Source organism: Protopterus annectens, chromosome 1.part1, assembly GCF_019279795.1.
Source record: "Protopterus annectens isolate FY-2018-M chromosome 1.part1, PAN1.0, whole genome shotgun sequence".
NCBI lineage: Eukaryota > Metazoa > Chordata > Ceratodontiformes > Protopteridae > Protopterus > Protopterus annectens.
In genome coordinates, this window is record NC_056726.1 from 67,017,409 (window position 1) to 67,029,940 (window position 12,532).

Here is a 12,532-nt window from a genome sequence, read left to right on the forward strand (position 1 = left end):
TGTCCTAGAGATGAGAGCAGTGCTTTTAACGTTGCAAGCCCTCAACGACTCTCTTCCTGTAGGGACAATTGCAGTCCACACAGACAACATGTCTGTAGTTTGGTATATCAACAAACAGGGCGGAACCAAGTCCTACCCCTTGTGTCGAGAAGCGCTCAGACTGTGGCAATGGGCGATCTCCTCTCATCGGTTTCTGGTAGCAACGCACATCCCTGGGAAAACCAACATTTTAGCGGACAGATTGAGCAGAGCTATTCTCATGCCTCACGAGTGGTCTCTCAAGCAATCTATAGTGGAGGAGATTTTTCTGGAATGGGGTCGCCCATGTTGCGATCTTTTTGCTACTCCCCAAAACAGCAAATGCCCAGACTTCTTCTCTCTCTTCCCTCTGTCAGGCCATCCCCAGAGACGCTCTGACCCAGGATTGGCCCCAGGGACTTCTTTATGCCTTTCCTCCTTTTCCTCTGATCCCTCAAGTTATCCAGAAAGCTACCGTTTTGAGAGGCAAAATGATTCTCATTGCTCCTTATTGGCCTCGACAAATTTGGTTTCCGTTCCTCCATCGTCACCTTTTGGTGCAGCCGTGGCATCTGGACCCAGTGCCAGATCTTCTGGTTCACCAATCCGGTCAGCTGCACCGGTCTATCCCTTCTCTCAACCTCTCAGCATGGTTGCTCCACTTCCTTCCTTAGCCAGGCTTCCTTTGATCTCTAACCCTGTTAGAGACATCATAGTAGCTTCTTTAAAATCCTCCACCAGGAGGATTTATACAAGCAAATGGAAACGTTTCTCTTATTGGGCTAAAGCCAAGAATATTGATCCCTTCACTGCCCCAGTTCAGGCAGTTTTGGACTTCTTAGCGGAGATTTTTCATGCAGGCTCCTCTTCTTCCACAGTTAGAGTTCAATTGGCTGCTATCTCGAACTTTCATGTCGGGATCGCAGATCACAATATTATGTCCCATAGGCTTTGTAGAGCCTTCTTGAAAGGAATTTTCCTGCTAAAGCCTCCAATCAGGAATCCTCCTCCTCAATGGGATCTAAATTTAGTGCTGACATCCTTGATTCTTCCCTCCTTCGAGCCAGCTGTTTCTTGCTCCCTAAAATTTCTTTCTTGGAAAACATTATTCCTAGTAGCTATTACATCGGTCAGGAGGGTGTCTGAACTTCATGCTCTATCGGTTCGACCCCCCTATTTGGTCTTTCACAAGGATAGAGTATCATTGAGAACTAATCCGACCTTTTTGCCTAAGGTCTCCTCAAAGACTAATTTGAATCAATCCATTGATCTCCCTGTATTTTTTCCAAACTATTCAAACAGATCGAACAAAACTACATTATCTTGATGTCCACCGCCAACTCAGATATTATTTGGACAGAACTAAACAATTTAGGAAATCCGATCAACTCTTTGTTTCCTATGCGGATAACAAGAAAGGCCTTCCTGTCTCTAAAGTATCTTTATCTAGATGGCTTTCTTCTGTCATCTCTGAAATTTATCTGCTCAGGGGAAAACAGCTGTGCTCAAAACCTAAAGCACATTCAACTAGGAGCTTAGCTACTTCTACAGTCTTTCAAGTTAGACTTCCTTTAGACACTATTTGTGCAGCGGCCACTTGGGCCACTCCTCATACTTTTGTTTCCCATTACAAATTGGACTTGGCCTCCAGGGACAGAACCAGTTTTTCTCTACAGTCCTCAAGAGTCTGTTCCATTGAGCCACCCAGGATAGAGGTGCTAGGGACGCGGTCCCATCAAGCAAGAATGAAGGCGAGATTGGCAACTTAACATTAAGAAGTTATGTACCTACCATAACGTTCCATGTTAGTTGTCTTCTCTCGCTTTCTTTCTTGCGACCCTCCCTCCTTCCCCCAGGCCTGGACAGACCTTTCTACAAGGAATTATTATGCTGAAGACCATTCAGAGCTGGTCCTTCTTCCATCCTGTAGGCTTTCTTTCTTCCTTTGGGAAGTATTTATGCTTGGTGCTATTGCCCTTTGTCATCAAACGAGATCTGGGTACTTACCGCCTTGCATCATGGGATATGGGGCTGCCTCGAGCTGGTAAAAGTGACTCTCGAGCTTAGCAAGTGCCGAGTCGGAGCCGAGGATCGGCTCCGAACCCATCAAGCAAGAAAGAAGGCGAGAGAAGACAACTAACATGGAACGTTATGGTAGGTACATAACTTCTTATTTTCCTACTGCTTTTCTTGCAGCCTTAAATATCGAGTGGGATTTGTAAAGGTTACCACACATTGTAGACTACATGTACACTCGTGTAATCTTTCTGAGTGACTAGAAAGCACAAAAAATGTGGTAGGGATGTTCTTGGGTACAAATTGTGCGCACTTAGTGTAGACATTAATGAATCTGACCCATTGTTTAATATCATTTGTTTTTTGTCCCTGTATGTAGAGATTGAAATTGCAATCCCTATTCCACCAAACGGAATGTTTTGAAAGATATTTTCAGCAGCTGTTTAATGCTAAGTTTTTGTCTATTGCTACTTTTAGTATGTCGTACAGTTATTTGTTTTATGTTGTGTTGATTATAAAAGCCAAGTCACGAATTGTGAAGTTTCTGCCTTGCTTACATTTCATGCTAATTTCATATTTGATTTAACAGATTTTAAACCATTTGACAAAGTAACATGTTTCTCATTGTGTCACTTCATTTACGGTCTTTTATAGAATTTCCTTAGCAGTACTGTCTGTTAATCTGTGAGCATTCATCAACAAAAATGGTTCAGAAAATTTTTGAAATGTGTTGCTTTTCTGTCTTTCCCCCCAGTCGGTTCCCACACTGAGGTGATTTCTGTTTTCCTTTCTAGTGACATTAGTATTCTGTGCTGAATATATCAATGAGTTTGCTGCAATGAACTGGAGGTAATGTAGTATTTGATTCTCTTCTTGTTTGTCATTATTTAAATCTGTGTTACAAATAACAGCTTTGAGCTTCTTTTGGAATTTAGTTAAGGAAGTGTTTAATGCTTATGCATTGTTAGCCTGTTGGCAGTGACTGAAAAGGTAGTGCCCGGCGTGACATGTTATAGAGACTGATCTGCTGTAAATTGTGAAGTCTGGTTCCAGTTTCCTAAATCAGATCTGGACATGAGGCATACAAGTTTGAATTATTTAGTTGAATGTGGTTACTTGTTTTATGCATTGGTTTTTAAAAAGGGCATTTTCTTCACTTTAAATGTGCTATGTCCTCCGAGGTTATTCACTTAGCCCTGCATAGTTGGATGTATCCTGTATCCACATAGATTTACACATTATGCTCATGTCTGCGAGTGCATTCCAGATCCTTACCATACTGTATGTGAAGCAGGGTTTTTGAAACTGATATGAAATTCCCAACCATCCAGCACACAATTGCCACACTTATTCATACTGTTTTTCTCTCCCATTTAAATTTTATGCTTTCTTATTACCTCAAGGAGTTGACTGTATCCAAGATGGAGGCTTCTTTTCCCGTTTTCTTCAGTCATATAAATTTAAATTGCTTTAAAGAGTTTGTCACTCCATGTTCTCTGTTCTTATTTTGTTAATCCTTTTTGAACACTGTGTGGTCAACTTGATATCCCCCTCCTGATGTGGTTTTAGAAGCAAGCATAATATTCCAGATGATGACTCGCTAGCACTGTGCGTACTAAGAAATTTACATCTCTAGACTCTAAACCTTGCAGTAGACTTGCGTTATTTTATTACCTTGCCATTGACCTACATATTATACAGGATGATTCATCTGTGAGTATTTAAGACGCCCAAATGTTTTATGTCCTTTGTCTGTTTTGCTGGATGTCCATCTGCTCTCATGTTGCAGTATTCTCACATGTGGGATCGTCAGCCTCAGATAACCCGAATGTCTGGCCCGTATACAAAATGTTAGCCTAGCTATATGAGGTGAGTGGGACGTCACACACAGGGACCATAAATTGTGGGCCATAAGTGTGACATCTGTACACACAGACCTCAGAACTTCTCTGCCACCGTTGAACGTCAGCTTGCTCGTTCAGCTCCGCTCTGCTACCTCCAACAAAGATAAGTACCCCCACTGGGGAATCATTTTCTACTTTTGGCTAAAGCTTAGATTGCTGTATACCTTTTATGTACCTGATTCCGTCCATATCATTTAGGAAGGGAAAATGTAGTGCGGTCATCAAATTGCGCACAAAAGCAGCCATGACCTCTGGTTGTTTTGGGGGAATATTTCAAATGGAATTACACCCAAATGACAGTGATGCAGAAGAGGTATCACATGCTTTTGCAAAGGGCTCTCCCCCACCCTCTGCTATCCCTCCTGTAATGCCAGCATACTTGGATGCCTTTGCCTCTGCTTCCAAGACCCCTGAATCTCAGCCACCCACCCGAAAGAGACCTGACAGGTTCTTAAAGTTCCTGACGACTTTCAATTCTTCATTAAACCTCCTGTGGCAGACCCTGCCAAGATTGCTTTCTAAGAAGATAAACAATCCAGGCAACTTCCCTCTTCTTCTCTACTGCCACCAGATAAAGACAGTAAAGTGATGGACAGAGTAGGAAAGAAGATTTACACTTCTTCAACCCTGGCTTTTAAGCCACTAATTACCAAACACATGTGGTTAAGTATGCTCTAGACCTAGTCTCCCACACCTCAGCACTGCTCTCCGCAATGCCAGATTCTCCAAACAAATCTCAGGTTGCCACTAAGCACTCTTTGGCTGCCCACGTAACTAGACATTCCACTGAATGCAACTACAATGCTGCTGAAGCATCAGCTACATCTGCTGCATTATCCTCAGTTCTGCATAGGTACTCCAGGATCAGGCTACAGCTCCTGCCAGATGATTTTAAAAACCGTCATGGATGCCTGTCTTAACAAGTTCCTTTTTGGAAAGCAGTCAGCAGAGCTTGTTTAAAAATCTGCAAAGATCTGCAGGATCTCAAACATTTCTTTGTCTCCCCAGTCTCAAAGTTTCATAGGAACTACCCAGCCAAGCCAAGTTTTGTCAGAAAGGCCTATGGCCCCAATTCCTCTAAACCAAGAAAAAGTACCAGGAAGCCTCTTTCCTCCAGGACTGGTTCCTCTCACACTTCTCCAAGACCGGTCTTTCCTGATAGACCTAACAATGGCTGACTGGATAAACAACCTTTCTTATCTTCCCCTTTCTGCCCACCTCTCTCACTGTCTTCCCCTGTGGCATCAAATCACTTCAGACAACTGGGTTCTTTCACTTGTGGAAAGAGGGTATTTCATGACTTGGCAGGAAAATGTATCCCTCTCCCTCCAAAAAAACAAGTCCATCTCATACCTCAGGTCATTCAGGATTTGCTCCAACAAGGTACAATAGAGAGGGTTCCCTCAGGAGAAGAAGGTTAAGGCTTCTATTCCAGGCTCTTCCTAGTTCCAGAAAAGGATGGCCCATGGAGGCCCATCCTGGACTTGTCCCTTTTAAATCCATTTCTCCAGGTGCTTACTTTCCGTATGCGTCCCTACCAACCCTTCTACTCTTGACACCCAATGCCTTCATGGCCACTTTAGACCTGAAGGAGGCATATCTTAACATCCCTGTCCACCCACTCTTTCATAAATTCCTGCATTTTGCTGTGCCATCCTCGCACTGTCAGTTTACTGATTTGCCCTTTGGTTTATCCACAGCACCAAGGGTATTTACAAAGTGTCTAGCCCCAGTGGTAGCCTTCTGCAGAACAAAAGGCATACAAATATTTGTGTACTTGGACTACAACCTCATTCAGGCAGAGGAGGGGCAAGTACCTTAGAAAGACAACTCACATTTACTGTGTCTCTCCTAAGAAGCCTGGTGTTCACTGTTAACCTACTCAAGTTCTCCCTTACTCCATCCCAGGACCAAATTTTCTTGAGTTGCAAAATAAGGACGGACCTGATGATGGCCTTCCTCCCACCAGAGAAGGTAATTTCTCTGACCAGCTATTTTCAGGATCTACTCCTATTCCCCTCTATTTCAGCCAGGGAATTTCTTCGCCTTCTGGGTTTCATGGCAGCCACTCTTCCCATGTTGCCCCTTGCAGGGCTACACATGAGGAAGTCCCAGCGGTACTTTAAGAATGTTTGGTTTCAGCACTCACACCCCCTAGACTTTCAGGTGCCCTTCCTTCCCTACCTGAACAAGGAAATAAGGTGGTGGATTCAGTAATTCCACCTGAATCCAGGATTCCCATTGTAGCTTCTCCCTGTAGATCAACATATGTACACAGATTCATCAGATCTGGGATGGGGGGGGGCACTAGGAATGGACTTAAGGTGCAGGGTAAGTGGGAGCCTTGCCTCCAGAAAAAACACATAAATGTCAGGGAAGTGACTGCTGTTCTCCTAGCCATGAAGGCATTCCTCCCCCTCATACATCCAGGCCCCCTCAAAATCTTCACAGACAACACCACATTCCTGTGGTGTATCAGCAAGCAGGGTGGGACCAGATCTTACCTACTCTGCAGACTGGCCATACAAGCATGGGAGTTTGCTACTCACTCCACCCTACAGGCAGTTTACATCCCTTCACAGAACAATGATCAGGCGGATGCCCTCAGCAGATCATTGTCTCAGAATCACAAATGGGTGTTACACAGAGATGTCTTCCTGGGCATAGTTCACCAGAGGGACACTCCTCAGATAGATTTGTTTGCCTCCCCTCAGAACAGACTACAGCTATTCTGCTCAAGGTACCCCTCCCCACAAGCTTGGAGAGAGAGGACTGCTTTTCAGTTTCATGGAAGGGGATGATCCTGTATGCTTCCCCCCTTCCCCCTAATACAGAAGGTCCATCTAAAACTTCAGTAGGACAAGACAAAAATCTTGCTGATGACCCCCCCCCCCCCATTGGCCAAGGCAGCACTGGTTCCCCCTTCTATTGTCACTAGCCAAGGGCAATCATCACAATCATCACATCTTGTCTTACAAGGTGGACCTCATTACACAACACAAGGGATCTGTCATCCACTCACATCTGCAAACACTCAGTCTTACCTTGTGGGTGATAAACTTCAGATCCCTTTCAGACACCTTTATTCAGGGGACATGCTATCTGTCATGCAGGAGGCCAGGGCACCTACTACTATGAGACCCTATTTATCCAAATGGAAAAGATTCTCTACTTCATGTCTTAAAAGGCAACTAGACTTCTTTCAAGTGGATGTACCTTTAGTTTTGTTCTGTGTGTGAGTGCCTAAAGTCTGAACTTTCAGATTCTTCAGTGAAATTCCACTTTTTTACTACCTCAGCTTGTTTACCTCTTGATCCATCCTTGTTATCCAGATTAGAGGTGAAGCTTTTTCTCATCAAATCACAGAGGAAATCCATATCTCCCTCTTGGGACTTAAATTTAATTCTGGAGAAACTTAATTACTATCCCCTTTGAACCAACAGCTTTAGCTACATTAAAAATGTGTACCTGGAAGACTTTTCTGCTAGTAGCCCTGACTTCAGCCAGAAGAGTCTTAGAATTTCAAGCTTTCATGGCTATCCCTCCTTGCCTCATTTTCCATAAGGATCGGGTATATCTGCGCACTAACCCTTCCTTCATGCCTAAATTGGTCAGTGAACTTTCCCTTAACCAATCTATTCATTTACCTATGTTCTTTCCTTCACCACAGACTGACAGAGAGCTCTGCATTCCCTAGATGTTCACAGGCAACTTAGATTCTGTCAGGATAAGACTAAGGACATCAGAAAGTCCAACCAACTCTGTGTCCATTCACCCCAGGGCCCTTAGGAAAGTGGTATCCAAGCAGACCATATCTTCTTGGCTATCCAAAACTATTTCCTTCTGCTACTCCTTCCATGGAAGACAGTTACCACACGCCATGAGAGCCCCACTCTACCAAAGCAGTGGCCTCCTCACTGGCTTTCCTAAAAGGTCTAGATATGGCCACCATCCTAGAGTCCGCAACATGGTCCTCAGTCATCACTAAACACTATAAATTGGATTTTATCTCCAGAGCTAATGCAGGATTTGCCAAAGCCATCCTGCATGGATTCTTGGAGACTGCGACTTCTTCCTCCACCCATGTCACAGGTTGAGCTTTGGTACTCTCCCACATGTGAGAATACTGCAGCATGAGAATAAAAAGGACAAAGAAAAAGTGTAAAATCTTATCATAACCGTAGATGTCCTTCTCTTCCATGTTGCAGTATTCCTATCCCTCCCTCCTTCCTCTTATAGGACCCTTTCCCTTGACTGGATGGCGTCCTTTCAGCTGACCTTAGACTATTGTCCCACTGGACATTCAGTTCTGAGGTCTGTGCATGCGGATGTCACATTTATGGCCCACGCACCTTACAGCAGCCAGGCTAAGGTTTTGTATATGAGCCAGATGTACAGGTTGCCTGAGGAGGAGGATCCCACATGTGAGAATGCTGCAGCATGCAAGAGAAGAACATCTATGGTTATGGTAAGATTTTATACAACTATTCTTTCTTCTGGTATCTTGTTTATACGTTGAGTCTTTCCATCAGAAAGTGTAATTTTGCACCTTTTTGTGCTGAATAAATTGTCTGTTACCTGCTTACTCTTTAGAATACTTTAGGTAATGCAGGAGGCTCTCTTCTAAATCCATGACCTCTCTTCTGATCCTGGTGTCGTCAGTGAGCAGACTGACTTTATATTCTGGTTCCTAATGTACTGCAAAGGACTAGCCCACGTATCAAACTCTTTAGCTGTCATTAGTCACTTTGTTTCCAGTCAGTAGTTCTGTTACTTCTATATGTCCCTATTACTTAACCATTTCCCTCACCACTTTCGGACCAAAACTTTTTCCTCTTAGCTTTTCATCAAAGTCCTGCCATTAGATTAGTTGGAGAACCTTTCTGTTGCCATTTTATTTTTGCCTTTGTTTGTTGAGTAAACCCATCACATTCCAACTTTCTATTTTCAAGGACGACCCAGGAGCACTGTCTGAACTTTGTCAGAGTTCCTCAGTAGATAAATGGAAGTGGATGGTCTCAACCCTTGTATTCTGTACCACAGGAACCAGCTTGCTAACAACTCCTTGTCTTCATCCTCTATGCAAACTGCTGTATACACTACATGTTTCTAGTGCTCCTTGGCAGTAACCCTGATACTGAACTGGCTTAAGTCGGTATGACGAGATGTGTGTCTGTTAGTCTGTTGACCTGCTACTCGAAGTTTTGATTTCAGGAATTCTACCTCATGTACACATGTAGAATTATCTCCATTACCTTTTGATTGATGTAGGTGAAGCATACTGTATGATTAAACTTTCCCTTCCTGTAGTCTGATTTGTTCAGAGTGAACGCTCTTGTCATTTTTCTTTTGTTTTTCAGTGTTAGAGTTGAGGTGACACTCCATCTCCATGTGCAAAAAATGGGGAAGGGGTTGTGGATGGATGGATGGATGTAGGCTTCCAAGGAAAGATAGTGCATGTTTGCAGCCATTTTGCAATGCATTTGCAAGTTCTACCAACATATAGAAAAAAACTTCTTATGCAGTTCATCCATGTGAAATTTTGTATCTTTCTGTACCTGCTTTCTCATCAACTCTCAATTTGTTACCATCTTTGCCCTACCTTCCTTGTTCATATAAAAGAGGAATTCACTTCCTTGGTCTGAGGCCCACATTGTTTAGTTTAAAAATGTCACTTCTATCTTAATCTTAGTCTTTTTTCAGGATTACCTAGATATAAAATGGAATATTGTGGCAGATATTGTAACCATGGTAGTGTGAACAGCTTTTCTTGCGTAGTAGAACAACTTTTTTTTCAGCTGTATAAAAAGTATCTATTCCCAGAATCTGATTGTTATGACATGCAGCAAGATAAAATGGTTTGAAAAACTGAACATTGTAATTCATTACTGAACAGTGTTCATCATTTGATCTCTGCTGCAGTCTTTGCTTTATGGGGTTATATACAGCTAGCTAGTTTCCAAAGCTTAAGGGAACCTTCCTAGTTTGTGTGCTAAGCCCTTCAGAGCTTCCCTGCCACTGAAGATCACCCCATTTGTGAGCTTTCAAAGGCTGACAGCTAACACTATTCCAGACAAGTTCCCTTCTGGGGGAAGAAAGTTCCTTTCTGGAAAAAAAACTTCCACTTTTTATTTTTATGACAGAACTTTTCCTGTGATAATAATATTTTTAAGGAAAAAACTATTTTTGTAGATTGTCATGTAACCAGTTACTTTTTAACATGACCGTTACATTTTGCTTTTGAGAAAAAAAGTTAAAACTTATTTTTTTCCCTGTAAGTTTTATTAATTTTGGATGCTGTTTCACTGACTACTGCTACCAGGCTTCCCCAGGATTCTGGCATTTTTTTTTTCTTTTGTGCTTCAGCTCAAACAACCTGCTGGTTTCTTGGTTCTTCCTTTTTCCTGCCACAAAAACTAATACAGTTGTGAAGCAGGCTTTGCCACTGCAGCAGGATGCTAAAGATGGCTGACTCTGCTGTGTTCATACCTGGTTCAGCAGACCGTTCATCTTCCTTGGCTCCTTGTGGTGTAGTCCATTCAGCCACCATGGATAGACATATCCTCTACGTCAGTTAGCCTGCCCTTAGCGGGCCAGTGGGAACCACTCTTCTCTGTCATGGAAGAAAGAGCAGGAAATACCCTTCTGCCTAGCTAGACTGGATTGTATGTCCCTAGGGAGGCTTTGCCTGTCAAAAAGTAGGTCTGCTTATTCAGAAATTCCTGTCAAAGAAGCAGTATGTTTGACGCATGTTTTATCCAGTCTCACTTATTCTGAACAGGAGTAATTTATTATGCTTAGCTTGGGGTAAAATTCAGGCTGTTGACTCTTCTAGTTCTGTTTTTGTTTTTAATGCTGAAAGAAAAGGGTATTTTTTTAGTGTTTGGTAATAAAAATTCTGAGCAACAAAATGATTGTGAAGGGGCAACTTTTTTTTTTCTCACCAGGTTTCTGATTCTGAAGAAGGTATAGCTTCTGCCAATCCCTTAAAATGATCTTTCTTTTTCTGAAGCACTTTCGAGAATGATTCAGTCATTTCAGAGGGAACATAATGATCTTCCACTGTCTCTAAAGGAATATTTATTGTAAGTGAAATTTCCTGAGTAGTCTCCATTTCCTCCAGTTTCACTGGCATTGGAGGATATATTTATTACATAATATAACTTGCCTGATAGCCAGATTGTGTAAAGTTCCTCTTATGTTTTTGTTCACTAACCATAGATCAGACCTAGCAGTAATTTCACTGCTAAACACAGCTGCTGTTAATAATCCCTCCCCCTCTGACAAGGATGGGAAAGCTTTTGAAAGATTTGGGAAAAGTGTATTCTTGTGCAACACTTAATTTTAGAATTCTTAATTGTCAAGCTCATATATTAAAGTTTATGCTAGCCTATTTTGAGAATATGAAGAATATTCCGTTGAGGAAAATGCACTTTTGTGCAATCTTATTGATTATGTGTCTCACGTGGCTAACTAGTCTTTGAAGTGTGCTTTATGATTTATCTGATGCCACTTCCAGAGTTGCTGATGCTGGATACATAATAACCTTTCTGAGGATGGTATAGCTGAAATTTTGGATTCTCCCTTAGACAAGAGCGGTATTCCGTAAAGTATAATGAGAGAGGCAAGATAATTCAAGGAATTTCATTTTTTTCTGCCTTTTATTAGGAGATTACTGCTAGCTCTGCAACACAGCAAGCTGCTGGTAAGCAAAAGACAGTAGCAGGGGGGCTCCAAAAAGAAAGGAGGAGCCTCCCCAGAATAAAGGGCAGGCTAAGAAGTCTGAATGACTGTCTTCAGAATATACCCCCTTCCCACCCTGCCAAATGTTTAATTCTTCCCAAACATTTGAACCCCCATTTATATCTTTGGCAACAGTTCCAAACAAATTGGTTCTGAAAGTGATTCATCACAGATGTAAATGGCAGTGGGAATCTCTCCCTCCCTTTTAAGAAATTCCTTCTTATCCACTAAATCAGTTTTCTCTTTAGCCCCTGTCATTAAGCACTTTTTGACTCTGGGTGGTAAAAGCTGTCCATCCTCACACAAGAGAAGGTTTTTACTCAAGAAAGTTTCTGGTGCCAAGCTTCATGGAGTCTCATAGCATGCATCTTTCATTTTAAAAAACAGTTTGTGACCATACCAAAGTACCAAAATGTTATATTTTCACACCCTGTTGTCTATTATTCCCAGATTTTTTTTTGTGAGCTTAGATTTAAAAGATGCTTATCCCATTCCTTTCGCTTCAGATTTTAACCATTTCTTAAGGTTTTCTGTGTCTGGATCATACTTTCCATTGCCTGTATAACCGTTTGGGTTATCCACTGCTTCTAGGATATTTGCATTGTGTGTTTCCAGTGACAGCCTGTGGCACACTGCAAGTTATCAACTGATGTTCTTCGTGTTTCACTGTTGCAGTCATTACATTTGGGTTATCTGCTTGCAGGTAGCCCTCAGTCGGCCTGACTAAAAGTTTTGGGTACTGCGTCGGTTGCTGTCCCTTCTTCCATGACGCCAGGTCGTCAGGCGTATAAAACATGCAGTCAATGCCATTACACCAGTCTTTCTTGCCGTGCGGTGCCCGAAGCAGAAGC

At 42.4% G+C, this 12,532-nt stretch overlaps 1 protein-coding gene across 1 annotated transcript in view; it reads left to right on the plus strand.

The window, feature by feature from the left end:
- TMEM18 (transmembrane protein 18) overlaps nucleotides 1-12,532 on the plus strand; it is a 168,973-nt gene that overhangs the window by 105,107 nt on the left and 51,334 nt on the right. The window contains exon 3 of the mRNA XM_044073609.1: nucleotides 2,829-2,883. Within this exon, the coding sequence (XP_043929544.1) occupies nucleotides 2,829-2,883 (55 nt within the window). The remainder of the gene's footprint in view (nucleotides 1-2,828; nucleotides 2,884-12,532) is intronic.